This window comes from Podarcis gaigeae, assembly GCF_964106915.1.
Source record: "Podarcis gaigeae genome assembly, chromosome: 7".
Taxonomy (NCBI): domain Eukaryota; kingdom Metazoa; phylum Chordata; class Lepidosauria; order Squamata; family Lacertidae; genus Podarcis; species Podarcis gaigeae.
Window position 1 is genome coordinate 34,842,549 of NC_139683.1, and position 22,221 is coordinate 34,864,769.

Below are 22,221 nucleotides of genomic sequence, written 5' to 3' on the forward strand. Positions count from 1 at the left end.
TTTGCTTTCTGTTATTTCTGCCTGCAGACAGCATAGGTATTCCCCCCTGCCCCCATTCTTAATAGTCTCACACAATCTCATTTCTGGGATATAAATTATATAAAAGGTAAATATGATTGTGCATGATGTGCAAAAAGTGGACAGAGCAAAGTTTCTCTCACACACATTATACTAGAACCTGGGGCCTTCCAATGAAGCTAAATATTGAAATACTCAGGTCAAACAAAAATAACTACTGCTCACAGCAAATGGCTAAACTATAATCTCACTCCCAGTGGGACTACTGTGTCAGAGGTAGCATGCCTCTGACAAATATATTGTTGGGCAACACAAGTGGGGATAATGTTGATGCACTCTGGTCCTCCCTGAGGCCTTGCCATGACCATCTATATGTGTATAGATTAAATTTTATCAATGTTTAGTTGCTTTTAAAATTTCCCCCTATGTTTTCAGAAGTTCATATTTTTATCTGTAAGCCACCTTGACTCCCATCAAGGAAAAATGCAGGGCATAAACAAATATATAATCATAATAATCTAGCTTGCCACTGTAAGAGCAGAGTGCTAGATGGACCTTTGGCCTGATCTAGAAGGGCTCCCACTAGGGGGAAGAATATATAGTTATTTCAATTACTCAGACTTAGTATCCATAAGGTATAGCTTGCGGGCTAAGAGAACAGCAAATCCAAGAGGCGACGGGATTAGTTTAGTCGAAAGCTGCAGTCTGATGTACTTGCCCCGGAGAAATACCTATTGATTGCATCGAACTGAGCTACATATGTCACATTAAGCGCCTCAACAACTCTCTCCCTCAACCTACCGCTCGTCAACTCCCTGACGCCATAAACCACGAGATCAAGTTGTGAAGCATTCTGGGAAATGTAGTCGCTTTCGCGCCCCTGTCCTATTTGATCGCGCTCGTCCCTCCGCGACAGAAAACACTACATTTCCCGGTCGTCCTTGTGCAAAAACATCCTTCTTCATGGCTCTCGGTTTTTCCTGTACCGCGTTGCATGTTGGTACCGGTAGTCTTTTAATCACCGGGATCCCTATTCTACAAGACCTGACTTCCTGGGCGGAGGATACTACATTTACCGTGTGCCTCAGCCCGCCGCGCTTGCGCCGTGTGCATGGAAGGAGGGGAGGGGAAAGGCCGTTACGTTGCGGGCAACGGCCAGGGCAGTGAAGCGGCAGTCAGTGTTGGTGCCGGAGGCTTCCGCGTTCACTGTTGGGGCTGGTGCGCCGCGTCAGGACGAAGGGCGGCTTCTGTCAGGCTCCGTCCGTTACGGTGGGGAGGGGAGAGCGGGGCATGAAGCTGTGAGGGGCCGCGAGCCGAAGGGAGCGGGGAAGGAGCGCGGCCGCAGGGAGGCGAGAGGAAGAGGAGGAGGCGCGGAGCGATGTCTCAGCCGCCTCAGCAACATCCGCCTCAGCAGGAGCAGCAGCCGGTGGCCGCGCCGGTCTCGAAGAAGAGGGACCGGAGGATCTTCTCGGGGACTTGCCCGGATCCCAAGTGCCAGGCGCGGCTGTTCTTCCCGGCGCACGGGCCTCTGAGCAGCGGGAGCATCGAGTGCACGGACTGCGGGCAGCGCCATGAGCAGCGGCAACTGCTGGCGGTGGAGGAGGTGACGGACCCGGACTTGGTGCTGCACAACTTGCTGCGGAACGCGCTGCTGGGGGTGAGCGGGGCGGGGCCCCCCAGGAAGAACACCGAGTTGGTGAAAGTCATGGGCCTGTCCAACTACCACTGCAAGCTGCTGTCTCCCATCTTGGCCCGCTATGGCATGGACAAGCAGACGGGCAAGGCCAAGCTCCTGACCGAGATGAACCAGGGGGATATCTTTGACTGCGCTCTTCTGGGCGACCGTGCCTTCCTCATTGAGCCTGAGCATGTCGACACGGTAGGGTATGGCAAAGACCGCTCTGGCAGCCTTCTCTACTTGCACGACACCTTGGAGGATATCAAGAAGGCCAACAACAGCCAGGAGTGCCTCATCCCGGTCCACGTGGATGGGGATGGCCATTGCTTGGTGCACGCAATCTCCCGGGCGCTGGTGGGCAGGGAGCTGTTCTGGCACGCTTTGCGAGAGAATCTCAAGAAGCACTTTAGGGAGAATCTCAGCCGCTACAAAGCTCTCTTTCATGACTTCATTGATGCGGCAGAATGGGAAGACATCATAAACGAATGTGATCCTTTGTTTGTTCCCCCAGAGGGTGTACCAATGGGCCTTCGAAACATCCACATATTTGGATTGGCCAATGTGCTGCACCGGCCCATCATCCTCTTGGATTCCCTGAGCGGAATGCGTAGTTCAGGAGACTACTCTGCCACTTTTCTACCTGGATTGATACCAGAAGAAAAATGCATGGGAAAAGATGGCATGTTGAACAAACCTCTCTGTATTGCCTGGAGTAGTTCTGGCCGTAACCATTATATTCCTCTGGTTGGGATAAAAGGTGCTGCTTTGCCTCAATTGCCTATGAAATTACTTCCTAAAGCTTGGGGAGTACCTCAGGACCTTATTAAAAAATACATCAAATTGGAAGATGATGGTAGTTGTGTGATTGGGGGTGACAGAAGTTTGCAAGACAAATATTTGATGAGGTTGGTTGCTGCCATGGAAGAGGTTTTCATGGATAAGCATGGCATTCATCCCAGTTTAGTAGCTGATGTGCATCAGTATTTCTATAGAAGGACTGGTGTAATAGGAGTTCAGCCTGAAGATGTCACAGCAGCTGCTAAAAAGGCAGTGGTGGACAACCGCCTTCACAAGTGTCTCATTTGTGGTGCCCTTTCAGAACTTCATGTTGCTCCTGAGTGGTTGGCTCCCGGAGGGAAATTGTATAATTTGGCAAAAAGTACCCATGGCCAGCTAAGGCCTGATAAAAATTATAGTTTCCCTCTTAACAATTTGGTATGTGCCTATAATCCAGTTAAGGATGTACTTGTACCTGATTATAACTTGAGTAATTTGACTGTCTGTAACTGGTGCCATGGAACATTGGTGCGTCGTGTCAGAAATGATGGTTCTGTTGTGTATTTGGATGGGGACAGAACTAATACCAGATCGACAGGTGGTAAATGTGGTTGTGGATTCAAGCATTATTGGGAAGATAAGGAGTATGACAATCTCCCTGAAGCTTTCCCAATTACTCTAGAGTGGGGTGGGAGAGTGGTGAGAGAGACGGTATACTGGTTTCAGTATGAAAGTGATCCTTCTCTAAACAGCAATGTGTATGATGTTGCAATGAAACTTGTTACCAAGCATTTTCCTGGAGAATTTGGCAGTGAGATTCTTGTCCAGAAAGTTGTCAATACCATTCTACATCAAACAGCCAAAAAGAATCCTGATGATTATACGCCTGTAAACATTGATGGGGCTCATGCCCGAAGAGTTGATGATGTGCAGCAAGGACAAGACTTGGAATCTCAACTTCCAACCAAAATAATTCTTACTGGTCAGAAAACAAAAACATTGCACAGGGAAGAGCTAAATATGAGTAAAACTGAAAGAACTATTCAGCAAAACATTGCAGAACAGGCACCTATAATGCAGAAACGCAAAACAGAGAAATTGAAACAAGCACAAAAAGTGCCACCTAGAACATCTTCCCCAGGTGCTGTTCCTGATGGGCCATCTTCTGCACCTGCTACACCTACAAAGACTCCTTATTCCCCAACATCTACAAAAGAGAAGAAAATACGCATAACAACAAATGATGGGCGGCAGGCCATGCTCACTTTGAAATCCACAACCACATTTCTAGAACTGCAAGAAAGCATCGCTAGAGAATTTAATATTCCTCCCCATTTGCAATGTATTCGAGTTGGCTTTCCTCCCAAAGAGCTTTTGCCACCCAAAGAAGGGCAGGAAAATGAACCTGTTCCTCTACTGCATGGTGACAGAGTAACTATAGAGATTCTCAAAGGCAAGGGGGAGAGCAGCCTGACCGCTTCAGTTCACTCGGCCCATGCTGTGAAACTTGATGATGTTGCTGTTACTAGTAAAATTGCTTCCAAGGAAATCCAAGAACAAATCGACAAGGAAATGTACTCTCTGTGTCTTCTAGCAACATTTATGGGTAAGGAAAACACTTTTTTTCACTTTTCAAAGAGTAGAGATATGTCTAACTCTGAATTTTATAAAGCTAGAAATCCATACATGATCTGACCAACTATTAGATAAATACAAGTTGGTGTCATAATTCATAGAATCATAGCTAGAAAGGATCCCAAGGGTCATCTAGCCCAACCCCCTGCAATGCAGGAATCTTAACACACGGTCAGTCCTCTAATTTGAAACCATACCAAACACTGCTAAGCTTTGGAAATGTGCTAGTAGTTTTATTGCTGCACAACTGTTCCTCCTTTTGAAAATAATGAAACTACTTTTTTTAAAAAAAGTACCTGTAACTACTGTTTCAGCCAGGGGTGAGAACTTGTGGCCCTTTAGACTTGCCTCTGCCAACGTGGCCAGTGATGGGAATGATAGTTCAGCAACATTTAGAAAACAGCAGATTCCCCAACCTTTGATTTAGGGGTATTTGAAAGCCACTTTTCTCCTCTCCCAACTTTATCTTATGTCTTCATTTGTGTAATGTTGTGCTCTGATAAATGGACTTTTCTCAGTATTCCTAATTTTTCCTCATGAAGAAATTTATTATTCTAGTAACTAGCTAGAGTTTTTTTGTGTCTGGATTCTCATTTGATTCCTCATTTGCTTACTTTGCTATAAATACTATACTTAAAGCATATATATGAAGCTGTGAAATATTTACTGCAACACCTCATCTTACTGTCTTAATTTAAAGCTTAACAGGGTTTTGGTGAAGTAAAACAAACTTAAAAGCTGAACTGCTTGTCCAGAGAGTATATATAATATATGTATTTCTGCTACTCAGCCAGATCTATGGAAGGTTATATTTTAAGAAACCTTTTAAACCAAATTAATTGGCAGTGTTGCAAATAAAATCAACGTATTGCAGTCTTTGCCATTCACTTGCAGGGTGCATGGCATCAAAAGTATTGCTTGGTTTCCAACCAGTTGAGGCGTTTTTTTAAAAAGCTCCCCCCCCCATATAAAACCCTTGTGATAATTGCAGAATGGCCTAACATTTGCACAATGTCATGAATGTTTTTGGCATTTGCAGTTGCATTATCTGTGCTGCTTTGAAAATTAGGCTTGTGTGTTAAGGCACTAAAAATAAAATGATGGAAATGACTGTTCAAAAGAAAATGGAAGTTTCTGTGTGTAATTTTATCAACTGAAAGCTTAATATTGAATTATTGGAAACGAAACTGAGTAGATACTATGAAACAAAAGTGAAACTGGCAACTTTACTTTTTTTAACTGAGAACAAACCTTATGAAGTGTTGTGGTCATATGACTTTTGTTATTCAGAGAAAAATATCTCTTCAGCTGTAACCATTTCTTAGCAACCCCGTCTTTCCTAGTAGGGTAGTTCTTGTTCTCATCTGAGTATGAAGTATAAAGGTAGTATCCAAAAGATTGTGGCTGCATGCATGTCAGGAAACCTTTTAAGAAAAGAATACAGTGGTACCTCGGTTTAAGAACAATCCTGTTTATGAATGACTCAGTTTACGAACTCCGAAAACTGGAAGTAGTGTCCTGGTTTGTGAACTTTACCTCAGTCTAAGAACAGAATCCAAACGGTGGAAGGACACTGGCGGCGGGAGGCCTCATTAGGGAAAGCACACCTCCATTTAAGAACAGTTTGAGTTTAAGAACGGACTTCCGGAACTGTTTAAGTTCATAAACCGAGGTACCACTGTATTTAGGACCGGGGGAGAAAGTCTGAAACAAAACTGTGGGTTACCTCATGTTCATGCAAGGGGGCTGGTTGGGAGGAAACATTGCATGGCAGAAAGGAGATGGGAGGGTAGGTGTTTTAGGATTAAACAAGACAAGCACACATACTGCATAAAGAGTAGTGAGGGTGAAGCTTGAACCTTTGTAGCAATTGCCTATGATTTCTATGGGAGAACTCTCTCATACTTGGAGGACTGTAACCTTCTTCAAACAAGCATGAATTGTTGTTATGAAAAAATGCTCACTTGACCCTTGGGACTGCATTCTTCAACTCACCTCCCTCTGCATGCAAAGAGGAGATTAAAAGTTTTCCCTTTTGAATTAACAACAGTTCCTCATAGTGTCCAAACAGAACAAGTCATGGTTCTCTGTCTGTGATTGGCTAAAACAAATAGGATATCAAACCACTTCTTAAAATCCTGGTTTATTAACTGCCACAGTTAGAACAAGCCCCGGTTCCGAGAGTTAAGTAAATGTAGCTTGAGTTTTCCATTATGATATATTGGCAGAGTACTATTCTCTTTCATTGATGCTTAAAATCAAGGTTGTTGTGATGGGATAATGAGCTGCTTGTGCGTAAAGCTTAGTCCCTCAGGGTTTGCCTGGTCAGCCAACCTCTGTCTCTAACGGAGCCCCTTAAGCATGGCTCTGTCAGTCGCTGGTAGAATCCGACAGTGGGCGCCTACGGAATTTATTCCAACATAAAAGCTCCTTGACAGAAACGCGTCGTCTGGATTCTCGGCGCGACAGTTTCCGGCGAGGAGTGGGAGTGCCTATGGGAGGATCTGAAACTCCTCCACTGTTACTGCTGGAAGAGTCCCTGAGCCATGCCTCCGTCTCTCTCCCTTTATGATTTCCCATTCCCCCCCTACTGGTGCCTTCCTCCGCTGCTGACTCTCTCCTGCCTTCTGAGAGCCTCTCCACCTCCTGTCTTTCCGATGGCAGTTCCCTGACATCCACCTCCCCTCCAGGGCCCCCTTCACCCCCTCCCGCCCCCTTTCCTGCTGGCGGTGAGGGTGGAAAACCCCGGAAAGAACACTCCTCATCATCAGAAGATTCAAACACTTCTCTCCACTGCCCCCCTTCTCTTCTCTCTGTGTTCTCTTCCTCGTCAGAGTCTACTCCTTCTTCCTGCCCTGATTCAGGGAACCCTTCAAACTCTTCTTCCTCATCGGTTGTGCCGAAGTGTTCCCTCCTGAACCTTCCCACAGGCTGAGGTTTCCTTGGAAACCGTTGATGAAATGTTTCTATTAAAATCTCGTCATTGACCTCCTCTGCCGGTACCCATGTGTTTTCCGACTCCGCTTCCCCTTCCCATTCTACCAAATACTCCACCTGATTCCCTCTCCACCTGGAATCAGTGATTCCTGCCACATGTGTGTTGCGTTCCCTTTCTTCTATGACTGGTGTTTGAGTGACCTCTCCCTCACTTTCCCCCCACTCTCACCCCTCTCGGTATGGCGACAGTAGAGACCTGTGAAATACTGGATGCAGTTTCATGTGGTTGAGCAATCTGAGTTTGAATGCCACCGGATTGACCTGTTGTATGACCTCAAAGGGTCCCAGCCGTTTGGGTCTTAATTTCTTGCACCCTCCCTTGAACGGCAGTCCTTGGGTGGATAGCCACACCCTGTCCCCCACCCTTATGGTTTCACCTTCCCTTCGGCTTCTGTCTGCTTGCCTTTTGTATTCTTCCTTGGCCCTCTCTAAGTTAAGTTGGAGTTGCCGGTGGATCGCTTCCATCTCTTCAACAAAGTGTTCTGCAGCCGGTACACTCCACCTCTCCCCTCCTTCTCCTGGAAATGCCCTGGGATGACACCCATAGTTTGCCAGGAAGGGGCTTATCCCTGTGGACACATTCTCCGCGTTGTTGTAGGCAAATTCTGCCAGGGCCAACTTATCTACCCAATCATTTTCTCTGTCACTTACATAACACCTCAGGTATTGTTGTAAAATCCCGTTTGCCCTTTCCGCTTGCCCATTTGTTTCTGGGTGCCGGGCAGTTGAAAAATTGACTTCCACGTGCAGTAAGCTCATGAGCTTCCTCCAGAACCTGGAAGTAAACTGTTTCCCTCTGTCGCTGACCACCCTCAAGGGGGCGCCATGCAACCTGAAAATATGCTCTACAAATAACTTGGCGGTTTCTTCCGCTGTGACCGCATGTGAACAGGCTATAAAATGACACATCTTAGTTAATAGATCTACCACCACCATGACAGCTGTCTTGCCTTTGGATTTTGGCAGGTCCGTCATAAAATCTATGGATACTGCCTCCCATGGCCTTTCTGGTGTGGGTAAGGGTTCCAATAGCCCCGCTGGTGCCAGCCTCTCCCCTTTTGCTCGCTGGCACCTGTCGCACCCCCTGACATATTCCCGTACGTCTTCCCTCACCTTGGGCCACCAAAACTCCCTGGTAACCAACCACATGGTTTTGTGCTGCCCGAAGTGCCCCGCTGTGGGGCTATCGTGCAACTGTTTGAGTACTCTGCCCCTCAGTTCCCCATCGGGTATGTACAGTGCCCCTTTGTAATACAACGCCCCGTTCTTTTCTTCAAACCCCCCTGTGTTCTCCTCTGTCCTCCTGAGTTCTCTGAGTTTCTCTTGGGCGTATTCATCATTCTCAGTACCCTCTATCAGTTCTCTCTGCCCCACCAATGCCGCCCCACACACCCAGCGGTCCTCAGGGATTATATGCCTTTCCTCAGGCGCTCCCTCCCCCTCTAAGTACTCAGGTTTCCTGGAAAGAGCGTCCGCCCTTACGTTTTCCGAGCCTGGCACGTAACGAATTTCAAAATGGAATTTGGAGAACTCCTGGGCCCATCTCACTTGTCTCTGGTTCAGCACTCGGGCTGTTCTCCAATATTCCAGATTTTTGTGGTCAGTTCTGACTTGGACCTTGTGCTGCGCCCCAATCAGAAGTGCCGCCATCTCCGGAATGCTTCATGAATGGCGAGCAGTTCTCGGTCGTATACTGTGTAGTTCCTCTCGGATTTGTTCAACTTCCGCGAGAAGAAGGCACACGGTCTCCATTCTGACGTATCTTTTCCCGGCTGGAGAAGCACGGCCCCCACCGCTCGGTCTGACGCGTCAGTCTCCACTCTCATTGGTTGCTGTAGATCCACGTGCAAAAGTTGCTCTTCCGACGCAAACGCCTTCTTTAATCGTTCGAATGCCCGCTGCGCCTCTTCCGTCCAAACAAATTTCTTCTTGCTGCTAAGACAATCCGTGATGGGCGCCGTTAAGTGGGCAAAGTTTTTGATGAACTTCCTATAGAAGTTTCCGAAGCCCAGGAATCTTTGCACGTCCTTAGTTTTGGGTGTCTTCCATTCCAGTACCGCTTGAACCTTGCTGGGATCCATGGCCAATCCCTTGTCAGACAACCGGTACCCCAGGAATTCCACCTCCCTGGTATGAAACTGACACTTCTCCAGTTTCACCCACAGCTGGTTTTCTCGCTGTCTGCTCAGTACCTCTCTTACGTCTCGCACATGCTGCTCCTCATTCTCTGAGTACACCAGGACGTCATCTAAGAACGCTACGCAGTTCTTGTAGAGCAATGGCCCCAGGACGTGATTCATGAACGATTGAAAACAGGCCGAGCCCCCTTGTAATCCGAAGGGCATAACCAAGTACTCAAAGGCCCCCAAGGGGGTGAACATAGTGGTCTTCCACTCATCCCCCTTTCTCACACGTATCAAATTATATGCACCCCTAAGATCCAGCTTGGTAAAAATTTTCCCTTTCCTCACCCGGGTCAGAATGTCATCGATTCTGGGCATGGGGAGTCACTGGTTCTGACACTGCATTTAGGGCCCTGAAGTCCACGACCAATCTGGGTTTATTAGTATTTTTTTTGTCCACAAAGAACACTGGGCTGCCCCCCACCGCTCGTGACTCTCTGATGAAACCTCGCTTGAGATTCTTGTCAATGAACTCCCTTAACTCCTGCATCTCACTGTCTGACATTGCATACAGCTTGCCCACTGGCAATTGTGCTCCTGGGAGTAAGGTAATTTGACAGTCAAAAGGTCTGTGCGGGGGCAGTTTATCTGCTTCCTTTTCGCTGAAGACGTCAATCAAGTCAGCGTATTGTCGTGGCACCTTCCCTTTGTCCGTTACTTCCGTCCCTGCTAGAGTGGCCCTGGCCCCTTCCTGAGCCTTTCCCTCCTTGCAGTGTTCTAGGCAATGTGCTGACCCAAAGGAAACCACCCTCTGATGCCAGCCTACTAGCGGATCATGTAGTGCCAGCCAGCTCATCCCCAAAATAATGGGAGCTCCTCCCAAGGTGGCCACGTTAAACGCTATCAGTTCTGTGTGTCTTGCCACCCTCATAATCATTGGTACAGTCTGTTGGCTCACTTCTCCTCCCAACAGTTCCCTCCCATCAATCGTGGTCACCTGCAAAGGGTTACTTAACGGGATAGTCTGTATCTGGTGTTCAGCTGCAAACTCCTTATTCATGAAATTACAGGAGCTGCCTGAATCCAATAGCGCTTTTATCTTTAGTGGGTGTCCATTTGGCAGCTCTAGCAACACCTCTATCACAAGCGCTGGTCTTGGGGGTTCCGGCGTGGGCACTTTCACTACTCCTTGGCCTGGCTGCTGTGCCCCGATGGTGGCAGCCAGGCGTTGGCTTTTACTTGCTCCTTGACTTCTTCTCCCTCCTTCCCCCCAACAGCTCCCGCCATCCCTTGCCATTCCTTTCTTTGCGGACAGACTCTGGCAAAGTGACCTGGCTGTTGGCAGAGATAACATTTCTTGGCACTCTTTCCCTCCTTCTTCCGCCCTTCACTGGTGTTTGAAACTGCGCTCGCGCGCCCTGTTCCAAGTTCCATCGGCTCTGCCGGCGGGAAAGGCTGCTCCGGAATCTCTGGAATGCGGAAATCCCTCCAACGTTCCCCCTTTCCTTCCCGCTTTTCCAAAGCTCTCGCCTCCTGGCGCGCTCCTATGGACAGCGCAGATTTAGTCAGCTGGTCCATAGACTTCGCCCTAGGCACCCGGGAAAGTTCATCTTTCACTGCCGAAGAGAGCCCTTCTTCAAACAGCATTTGAATAGGTTCACTCGCTAGGTCCCAACCCAGTCTATGTATCAACATAGTGAACTCAGTCCAGTACTCACGGACAGATCGGCTCCCCTGTTTACACGCCATTAACTGTCTGCACACCACTCCCTGCTCAATCTCGCTGGAAAACATCAGATCCATGGCGCGAAAAAACTTCCTCGTGTCCTTTAGGATCTCATTATTGGCTGCCATCAGGGGTCTAACCCAGTCCTTCGCCCCCCTCTCTAGATGGCCAATCACAAACGCCACTCTCGAATCCTCATCGGGGAAGTCATCAAACTGTAGATTGAGGGCATATTGCATCTCTGTCCTAAAGGCTTGATAGTTCCTGGGATCCCCCCCAAACTTCTGCACCAATCCTGGCACCTTTCTGGCGAGTGGGGTGGTTTTTCCCTTATCCGCATCCTGAGCCCTCCTCTCCTCGAGCCTCGCCGTTTGCAGCGCTAGCTGGACCTCCAACGCCCTGTACCTTTCTTCCAGGCTTGGACCCGCTCCAGCTCCAGCTCCTGCTCCTCCAGTTCCGGCTGGGTTGCTCATGATGCCTCTCCTTGCACAAGCTGCTTTCAGAGACTGTCGGATTGCTGTGATGGGATAATGAGCTGCTTGTGCGTAAAGCTTAGTCCCTCAGGGTTTGGCTGGTCAGCCAACCTCTGTCTCTAACGGAGCCCCTTAAGCATGGCTCCGTCAGTCGCTGGTAGAATCCGACAGTGGGCGTCTACGGAATTTATTCCAACATAAAAGCTCCTTGATGGAAACGCGTCGTCTGGATTCTCGGCGCGACAGTTTCCGGCGAGGAGTGGGAGTGCCTATGGGAGGATCTGAAACTCCTCCACTGTTACTGCTGGAAGAGTCCCTGAGCCATGCCTCCGTCTCTCTCCCTTTATGATTTCCCGTTCCCCCCCTACTGGTGCCTTCCTCCGCTGCTGACTCTCTCCTGCCTTCTGAGAGCCTCTCCACCTCCTGTTCTTTCCGATGGCAGTTCCCTGACAGTTGTCTTGTATTCCTCCAAGTACCCAGGTACTCCTATACGTTCAGTAAAATTTGTGTAGCTAAATGCTGTGTTGCTAATACTTGGTCATGTGTGAAATGGCCCTTAGGTTCCCAGGGAAACTACAAGAGTGACTCCCAGTGAGATGTGATGACCGGGGAAGGGAGGCGAGAACCAGGGGAAGAGTCTATCCCCCCCCCCTTCTTTCTCTGGACCTTCATATCTCTAGCATGCTTTCCATTTGCCTTCATTGTAATATTGCAAGTGGGACCTGAAAACTTTTATTTTTAAATAAAATTTTGTGTGTCTTCACATGTTACAGTATAGCTGAAGTAACACTATCCTGACTCCTCTAGAAGATGGCAGAACTCAACCGCGGTCTTGATATCTTGGTTATGCTAGAATGTGATAGAAAGTTGGAGGACTTTAGTGACATGCTGGGAACAGGCATTTGTATTTATATATAAATTAAGTTAATATTTTTACACCAATTATAATTATGCTAGTTAACTAACCCTTTTTTTCCTGTTCCACAGGAGAAGATGTCTGGTCTTATGCAAAAGGACTTCCTCACTTGTTCCATCAGGGTGGTGTGTTCTACAATATAATGAAGAAAACAATGGGTATAATTTCTAACTATGTGCTTGTGTATATCATGGTTTTTAAGAGAAAATTATTGTGAGGCTTTGATTTCGTGTACATATGTATACATATAGTGGGGAGGGTGTTGCAACCATGCCATGTGTACCCCAAATGAGAAGGCAAATCAGGGTGATTCAGGCAGACTCTGTTGTTCTCTAGTTTGATTTTGCCATTAACAAGTTGTGTCAAGGCAGATCAGGGAGTTTTCATACTGCAAGTAGCTCTGTTACTTTCGTTTTTCCAGAACGTTCAATACCATGCACAACATCTCCTTGCTTGTTTTCTTTTCTCAAAATCGAAACTAAACTGACTGAGGAAACACCCAGAGCTCAAGAGGGGAGATGATGGAGAGGTGGGAGGATCTTCTGTTTTGACGGACAAGTCTAGCTTTTAATCACAATTTCACTCCCTCAAAAGGAGAGAACATACATACAATTTGTATGCAATTCTGCTAGAAAATAAAACACTTCCGCTTAAAAAACCTCAACAACTTAAATGTTTCCTGGCACAAAGTCCACTGGTTGGATCTGCCTGAACTTTGGCAAGCTTAAACCACTCTGGATGAACTCCTTTGCCTGCAAATTATACCCACTTATGTGAAAAGGGGGGAAAATACAGCTATTTTTTAGATTCCCCTTTATAGTTATGGGAATAAAACAGTTTCAGGTTTAACGGATCAGATTCGGCCTGAATAGCAAATCAAATCAGAATGACACTGAGCAGCTCAAACAGAGCAGGATGCTTTAGAATGCTACAGATACAAAGCCATTGATGTGGTTGCGGCACACACTTGCTATCGTAGAGAGAAGTGTATATTGCTTCAGGCTTTAAAGGAAATTGACAGAGTGGGTAAAGGTCTGTAAGGACTTCTAAATTAGTGGTACTGTTGTCACAATTGTTTTTCTTGTCTTCTTGAACTAAATTGTGTGCACGCTCATTTTCTTGATTGAGGAACAAAATCCGTGTTATAAGCCAAAGTCAAGAACTGAAAAGGAGAATGTGATACAATTAATCCTGGAACACAGAGCTTCAATCTAACTAGCTGCATTTGCTGGTCTCATTGTGCAGCAGGTCATTCCACTCCACCCTTTTACTTTAGTTCAGAGAACTTTCCAGAATGACATACAGTGGCTCAGTTTGCACATCGCATTAAGTTAAACCATCGTTTATTTTAAACTATAATGCGAATGAGCAGAATTCCCAGGGCACTTCTCACCTGCTGCTGCTGTGCCACTGACAAAACAATCCAGATCCTGTCTTGTCATGTCTTCTGAACATGGGCTCATGGTTTGTTTCCTCCAAACAAAACACAAGTGGTAACCCAAGGTTTATTTTTGGGTTACTACCTGTGTTTTGTTTGAAAAGAAGCAACCTCAGACTTGAGTTCAGAGGATACAAAAAGGCAGGATCTCGATTGTTTTGTCTGCAGCACAGCTATGGAGAAAGACTGCTGCAGGAATTTTTTTATCACTATGCACCGGTGCAATGCTTGTTCACATTACAGTTTAAAGTCTTTGTTTATATTATGCTTTTCCTTTCATCAAGTCAGAGTTGTGACAAAGCCTCAGAATTCATTCTCTGTGTGTATCCACCCCTTTCCACTGCCTTTTATTTTATTTTTTATTTTCCCCCCAAGCCCATAATGCTGAGCGCGCATAAATTGCAGGCTTACTGTACAACGTAATATGTTAATCAGAGTGCATGCCTATTACACATATGCAGACACACTTGTGAGACTGTAATTACCACATGAGTTCAGCGTTTTCTCTGCCCTCAAATTGATCATTTTGTTTTTCTATACAAGTTTAGATGGAACACTGAATCCTTTCAGTGTTCCATCTTTTCTGCCAAGCTTGACATTGCATACCTTGAATGAGAACAGGATTGCTTTATTGTTGAAAAAACATTACATAATTATCTTTGTTCTGACAACTTGTCCCAGCACTATGACATCTAAAAGTTCATTAAAAGATGCTGATAATAATCAGTGCTCACTGATTTCTGTTTCGTTTCAGTATTGGCAATTGTACACCTCTAAGCCACTCTGCTTCTTTCTGGTTGTCTACTTTCCTGTGTGCTTTATATCAGGGGTGGACAAATGGAACCTGCCCACCCTCCATATGTCATTTTGATAGGTGGGTGGACGTCCAACCTGTCAATCACCTGATGCCATAGGATGTCAGTTGATTCAAACTTCCAGCTTCAAGCAGAAGCATATCTCCAGTCTTTGTGCTGTGGTCCAATAGTGTTAAGATCAGAGATAATTTAATTTATTATTTAATTTATTATATTTCTGGGCTGCTTTTCACTCACACAAGTCACAAAGTGGCTTACATACAATAAATAGCAATAACATAATAGAACATCGTAATTAAAACATAAATCATATAAAATAATTAACAAATCATGAGTAAAAGAAACCATCTTCCATAAAATGCTATTAACAAAACAGCTTTAAAAATAGACTAACTAGCAGAACCACAAGATAAGAAAAATGTTTCTGCACTTTGACAATTTACTATAAAAAGCAGGCAAAGGTTTATCTCCAATCTTAGTACTAAGCATCACAGTGTTAGGATCTAGGCTTGGAGATAACAAATATTGCTATTTGATGTGATATACCAATGAACTGACAGGTGGGTGTGGTTTGCCTAAAACGGCCTTGTAGGCCACATTCAAGGGCCTGGCAAGCCTAGTTAAGCCCATGGGCCAGCAGTTCTTCACTGCTGTTAACAGTGTTTCTACCAAATTCTGCCTCCTGCCAACCTAGCAGTTTGAAAGCATGTCAAAGTGCAAGTAGATAAATAGGTACTGCTCCGGTGGGAAGGTAAACGCCGTTTCCTTGCACTGCTCTGGTTCGCCAGAAGCAGCTTAGTCATGCTGGCCACATAACCTGGAAGTTGTACGCTGGCTCCCTTGGCCAGTAAAGCGAGATGAGTGCCGCAACCCCAGAGTCGTCCACGACTGGACCTAACAGTCAGGGGTCCCTTTACTTTACCAAATTCTGCCGCTTTGGTTACCTGATGACTTGCAGAAGATATTTTGCAATATTAAAATGGAAATAATGGAATGTAATATACATGGCAATCTTTTATTACATTTCGGTGGATGTATCTAAAGATTGCTTTCTCCTGTATAGTCATTCTTTAAACTTCAGACTCTTATTTTTCTTACAAATGTGCTCTAAATCAGAAGAGCAGGTAACAACGATTGTATCTAGTGTAGTGACAAATGTATAATTGACCTATGCAGACTTTCTGATTCCATTTGAATAGTTCCAATTCAAGTTTTTACAACCTTTTGTTGAAGATAATGAGAGAGTACTAAAGAGGGATAAAAGTAGTGTTTACTGCTTAAGTCTTTTGTTAAGGCATTTACTGCCCAAACAAGCCTGTCTTTTAATGTCCCCCTTTCACTTTTTGAAATCTGTACTATAGCTCCATTCCAGAGGGCATTTGCTTTTCCAGAACTTGATTTTGGATGTAGCAGCTGTGTGTTTAACTTAAGAAATATATATTTTATCTACCAGTTGTGATGTTTATATGTAATATCCAGGAGCAGTAGCAGTATGCCAATGTGCCCATTGGGTAGAGTCTGTTACATTCATGTTCAGCTTCTGGATTTCCTAAAGACATCTGGTTGGCCATTGTGGAAAAAATGGTGCAGAATTAGATGGTCCTTTGGGGTCTGACCCAACAAGTCTGTTCTTACGTTTTTGTTTTTTCCTTAGTTTTTGGGTTTTTTTAGTGCTATATGGGTTGGGTCCGAATCAGAGTGTGACTCAATGAAATTAATTGACATGACTGACTAACTAGGTCCAGTAATTTCAGTGGGGCTACTCTGAAGGTTGGATACAACCTTTTGTGCTTATAATGTGACCCTGGTATGCTTTGTTATCTGCTTCACAGCCATCATTAAGAAGCAATATATAAACTTAAAAATATCTCTTTCCCCTTTCTATAGGTCTGGCTGATGGTAGGCATTGTACTTTTCCACACTTGCCTGGTAAGACCTTTGTGTACAATGCAGCAGAAGATAGAGTGGAACTTTGTGTGGATGTTGCTGGGCATTTTCCTGTGGGTGCCGATGTTGAAGACTTGGTTAAGGAGGCCCTAAGCCAAGTGCGAGCAGAAGCTTCTTCAAGAAGCCGGGAAGCAAGTCCTTCACATGGACTCCTAAAGTTAGGTAGCGGTGGCGTAGTTAAAAAGAAGTCAGAGCAACTTCACAATATAACAGCGTTTCAAGGGAAAGGCCATTCATTAGGAAGTGCAGCTGGTAGCCAATCACTTCACCAAAGAGCTAGGGAAGCTCCACTGTTAAGAAAGCAAAGCACCAGCACAGACTTCAGTCCAAGTTCTGCTAAATCTGAGTCTTCAGTGTACACAGGTGATTCTGGAAACAGTGAGCTAATACGGATAGCTCCTGGAGTAGGAACCATGAGAGACAGCAGGCAGCTTGATCCTAATTTGATTGAGGCACAACGGAAAAAATTGCAGGAAATGGTTTCTTCGATTCAGGCTTCAATGGACAGACACATGCGGGATCAGAATACAGAGCAGTCGGCGACACAAGACTTCTCTCAAAGGAAACTGGAAGCCGCAAGTTCATCTATTAAAACAAGGAGCCCTCAGACTGGTTTGTCTGAATCCTTTTCTTTATCAAGTGGCAGCGGACATCTGAATGCAGAAACAACTGACAGTAACATGTCAAATGCAGTGGGAACAACATTGTCCACAAGATCAAAAGCACAGAAGGGAAATTCTGTGGAAGAGCCTGAAGAGATGGATAGTCAAGATGCAGAAATCACTAATACATCTGAGCCAATGGATCATTCATGAATAGTTAACAACTGATAAAATACAAGAGATTACTGTGCAAATGTAATGTTTGTTGGCTGGGCCACATAAGATTAGTAATTGAATCTTGTATGTTTCAAAGATTATATCTTACTCATTGCATGATAGCAAGTGTGTGATAGACAATAGCTTTTAATATGCCATTTTGCTGCCCAGGTTAGCTCTCAGTTACCTGTAAATTAGTTATTAGAATATGCACTGGGATGAATATCTGCTGTAGATGTGGGTTCTTTTTTTGTAATTTTATTTCTGTTAAAGTCTTAATCCTCCAGCCCATGTGAAATCATTATGTTTCAAAGATTAATATGTGAAAAGAAAATCTGACAAATGTAGTGTGTTGGTTCCAGCATAAAGAGGCATTCCCTTAGATCTGAACACTTTGCATCCATTTAGATTTTCAGGTTTCTCAAAAACCCACGTATATTTATTGAGATCTCTTTAAAAGTTGTACATTTAAAGAATGATAGGGCAAAGTGCTATATAGTATAAGATGAATCTAAAGCAAAGGTGATGCAGCAATGCATGGCAGACTGAGCCAGCACAGCTTTTTCATTGTCCTGTTGGCTAGTGATTGCATGTTTAATTTTGAGCTGGTAAAGTACTATCGTGTGCTTTACATTGCAAAGGCAGTAGTATGCAAGTATTTTAAGAAACTGCAGCAGGCTAATAAGGAATTGCTTTTTGTGCAGGAAGATTTTGAAAAAAACAGTTGGTTATCAGTGCTGGCTATTAACACTTTCTAAGCATGTTGGATTAATGGAATTTAACAGAAGTTTCATCAGATTTTCAGTGATATAGTAACAGTTTCTTTTTGACTCCCTGAAATGGGAAATCCTTAGTTTTTCACTTTTATGCAAGTCTTCATGCATCACGTTGATTAAACTGTCATCCACTTAAACAGCATATTCATCAGATCTACAGTGCTATTTTTTACTAAGCAGCCATAGTATTTGCTCCGTAAAGATAGAATATTTATCTTGATACTGATGTTGCACTTTTGCCTCTTTGCTTATTTCTATTTTATGTGCATTATTACTGCTTCATCTAATGAAAATAAACTTGAAACAGTAAACGACTTATAATACAGAAGAGATACTGAAAAGAAATCTGAAGTGCTTAGGTATTGAAGCCAGTGTTTACTCAACATGCAAGTTTTACCTGGTCCACAAATACTAAGTTTGTATTAATGTTTATATTCTGAAAATATGCTCACACTTTCTGCAGTTATAATCACACAGGAAACCTCTAAGCAATGCTATGATAAAATGTCCCAAGTAAGGGAAGGTTTATTTTTTATATGGGAAATTAACCGAAGGTAAAACTGCCTTGGTTCATTCAACTATATTAATCCATTTAAACACCCTTTTTGCTTTTCTCATTCAGGGACTAAATCTTTTGTTATTTCATGCACTGCTTATATATAAAACATACAAATACAACTTTCATAAATAAATGATTTCAAATATATAGTTTTGCTGCTTAATTTGGTCAAAAAATGAAATATGTGATGTAAATAGGGAATTCTAAAATTGATCATGCCACACAGAACAGGATGCTTGAGGCGGAATATAAAAAACCACTGTAACTTCTAACAAACGCACAACCAGACTTGTGGCCGTGGCCCAAAGTGTTTTCCATTCGCAAGGGATTGTGCAGGGGTGGGTGATATTAGACTTCTGTCACAGCAATATCCCATGCCCCAGTTTAAAAGGTAGCATTTAATATATTATGAGATGGCTTGTGAGACAAACCAGAATGTAACTACTATTTCTCTGACCATATGGATATCTGCACTGGATATCTAAATCCTGAAAATTCAGTTAACATCTCTGGCTTCTATCACATAAGCTTGGGAATTCCAGTATTTTTGGAAATATTTTTGTGGGGGATTTATAGCACAGAGCTACAGTTCCCAGGATTCTTTGGATGAGAATCATGGCCACTGTTAGCTTAAAATTGGCTTGGATTATAGGGTTGATAAACAGCCTGGTGGTTTGATATTTTTCTTCTTGGCTTGGAAATACTTTGGTGGTTTTTCATTGTGTGCAAAGGAGGATAATTGTCAACATCCTTTACGCAAAATGCATGTATAAATGAGCAAGAGCTGTAAAGTTGGGAAGGCATGGGTGATTTTATAATTTAATGTGGTGTGAACTAAGAGTTAAGTACATCTTTTCTGTTCCTTGTAGAAATCCTTTCTCTTGAGGAATTGTGTTATGACTCTTAATTTTTCCCTTCTCAGAAAATAAAAATACAAAGTTATTCACTTTGTATTCTTGCCCTTGTGTGATGTGTTGAAAAGATGTTTGCAATGCTCTGTTTGTAAAATGAAAATAGTAAAGGATTAGGACAGGGCTGAGAAACCTGTGACCTTCTAGATGCCATCCAACTTATTCCACCCCAGCCAGCATGGCCAATATTCATGGAAGGCCACAGGTTTTCTCATCCTGGCTTAGGAGCGTTATGAAAAAAATACTGCTGTAGCTGTAAGTATGTTGGGGAAACGTTAACATTTAATTTTTTATATTGCAAGTGTGCAATGTAGACTTATCTCCATCAAAGTTAATGGGATTAATGTGCACAAATAAATGGTGGTCTCATTCACTTTGATGACACATAGTTGCCACTAACGTGATATAGTTCACTTAGTAAGCTTAAGCACATGCAACTAGTTACAGGATTGCAGCTTCAGCGAGTGATTGAGAGTCCTCTATAAAATGAATTTATGGAAAATCTTAGATGTGGCAAGGGGATGCCTGAAGTGCATTTCCTTTAGACATTTCCAAATTCTGTCTCTTATTATTCACCAACCGTCAGGCTTTCTGATGTGTGTGGGTCTAAAATTCGACAGTTGAAAGGTCATGGTTTTCTTTCAAACACTGTTAAGTCGGTCAAAAAAGCTTGTTCTTGAACAAGACGTTTAATGTATATATAAAAATATGAATGGGAAGTGGGACTACAGTAGTAGCACAGCAGCACCAATACACTGGTTTACTCAGGAGGGAGTAAATTCTGTACAATCAGAGAAGAAAAATGAAGAAGTAAGTGCATTCTAGAAATTTCTGGAATTGCTGCATACTGATTTGCTTTCCATTAGTAGTACTTTAGTGGGTGTACAAGGTGCACTTACTACATTACTGTTCTATATTTCTCTGGAGAGTCAACCCTTTGATGTTTCAGCTTTAAAAACTTACCGTAATTATTTCACAACTGAAAAAAATGGCTTGCTCACTTAATTTCACTTTTGAATGTTTGTTGTAGTATACTTCTACCCAGCTAAAATAAAGTAGCAAGGTGTAACAAAGTTTCTGATTTTTAAAAATAATATTTGATCTTTCCCCTTCTTTGCCTGTATAATGTGTTCCTCTCATTTAGCCTTAAATAATCTACATTTTCAGTTGAAATTGACTTGTTATAGGGGCAGTATTTAGTTGCTGTGTTTATGGTCCAGACATGACGTCTATTCTCTGCTTTAGTAAAGATCACAGAAGACCATTGCTGCAGCTGTATACTAAATGCTATAGAAAGGATGTATTTTCTGAAACCAAAATGGCTTTTTTCTGAAGGGACGAATTTGAGTATATCTGCATAATGGAGGGCTTTGATGATTGCTCTTCCCTGTGCGCATGCAACCCACCTAGATTTCATGTAAGCCCAATGTGTGTGAATTATCCTCAATTTCCACCAATTCTAGTGGAACTCAATTATGTGTATGCTTAGAATTCAGATCTAAGCTACTTTTTCTTTGGGTCAGTTTGACATGCTGGATGCTAATCGGACTGTCACAACCTCAGTTTGGGGACTGACATTCCAGCAAAAAGCTTTGTTCAATATATACTTGTGAATATCCCATAGTATTTTAAAGTGTTGCATTTAAAATACTTTAAGGCAGCATTCCAACTTTGCCCCTATGATTGTAGTAAAGTTTAAAGACTGAACAGTGATTCATATTTTTAGATTTTATTTTAATGAAGGTTATTGCCAGGAAGAGAAATAGTGCACTTTTGGAAGTAATTGAGTAAAAAAATGTATAAATAAGCATTAGTACTGTATATATTTAGGAAACCTTTGAAAACAGCAAGTGCTTTACAAATTGAATACAATTAGAATAGCAATGATACCATGTTCACAATGCTGGCTGTTCAGCACACTCAGATTTTATTTGTGATTGCTGTACTAATTTGTTTTTTTTTAATCTGTATTGTATCAATAGTGTATTATAACAGTGTACTATATTACACTTCATTGTACAGTATTTGGGATTTTCTTTGATTGCTATATTAAAAACATAAGCTAAACAACTTTTCCCTAATTTCTATACCAACATTATTGTTATTAGTACTGTGGGCAAAGGCCAGCTTTTTCTGTCTTTTGTCAGCGCTAGCTGCTATGGCTGGGTGGAAGTGGGCCACACGTGAGCAGCAACCCAGGTTTTCACCTGAACAGATCTGCAAGCTGTTCTTCCATAATTGTGTCCATGAATTTATTTTTTTAAATCGTATTTCACTTGTCGCCATCTGGGTCCCAAAGCAGCTTAACAAAATGAAAGCATACAAAACATTAAAAACCTACATTACACATCTGATATTAAAACTGCAAAAAAAACAGCATTAATGGTGCAAAGGCCTGGACTAAAATATTTTAACCAGGCATCCAGAACATGTTGGGGATAGTGCCTGCCTAATTTATAGTGGGAGTAAAGTCCATAGAGTTGGATGCGCTTCATCCCCTCCCATACCTTGAGTGTTTGCGACTTCTGGAATTTTATTTTTATTTTTTATTGACCACATGAGAGGTCAAATGTTGATGTAGCCAGTATGTTTTAATGATTATATCCCAGGATTG

At 43.4% G+C, this 22,221-nt stretch overlaps 1 protein-coding gene across 1 annotated transcript; it reads left to right on the forward strand.

Annotated features, from left to right (window-relative positions):
* Positions 1-914: 914 nt before the first annotated feature.
* Positions 915-21,674, forward strand: VCPIP1 (valosin containing protein interacting protein 1). The gene is made up of 3 exons (XM_083748793.1): positions 915-4,079; positions 12,415-12,501; positions 16,484-21,674. The coding sequence occupies exons 1-3, from the start codon at positions 1,397-1,399 to the stop codon at positions 17,356-17,358; spliced, it is 3,645 nt and encodes a 1,214-aa protein (XP_083604919.1). The 5' UTR covers positions 915-1,396; the 3' UTR covers positions 17,359-21,674.
* Positions 21,675-22,221: the final 547 nt, after the last annotated feature.

What these genes read in the sequence shown, in the direction of transcription:
- VCPIP1 (XM_083748793.1), top strand. Translation starts at nt 1,397, where the DNA reads ATGTCTCAGCCGCCTCAGCAACATCCGCCTCAGCAGGAGCAGCAGCCG. An exon ending in TCTTCTAGCAACATTTATGG is followed by an intron (nt 4,080 to 12,414) that starts GTAAGGAAAACA and finishes CCTGTTCCACAG; the next exon opens with GAGAAGATGTCTGGTCTTAT. An exon ending in TATAATGAAGAAAACAATGG is followed by an intron (nt 12,502 to 16,483) that starts GTATAATTTCTA and finishes CCCTTTCTATAG; the next exon opens with GTCTGGCTGATGGTAGGCAT.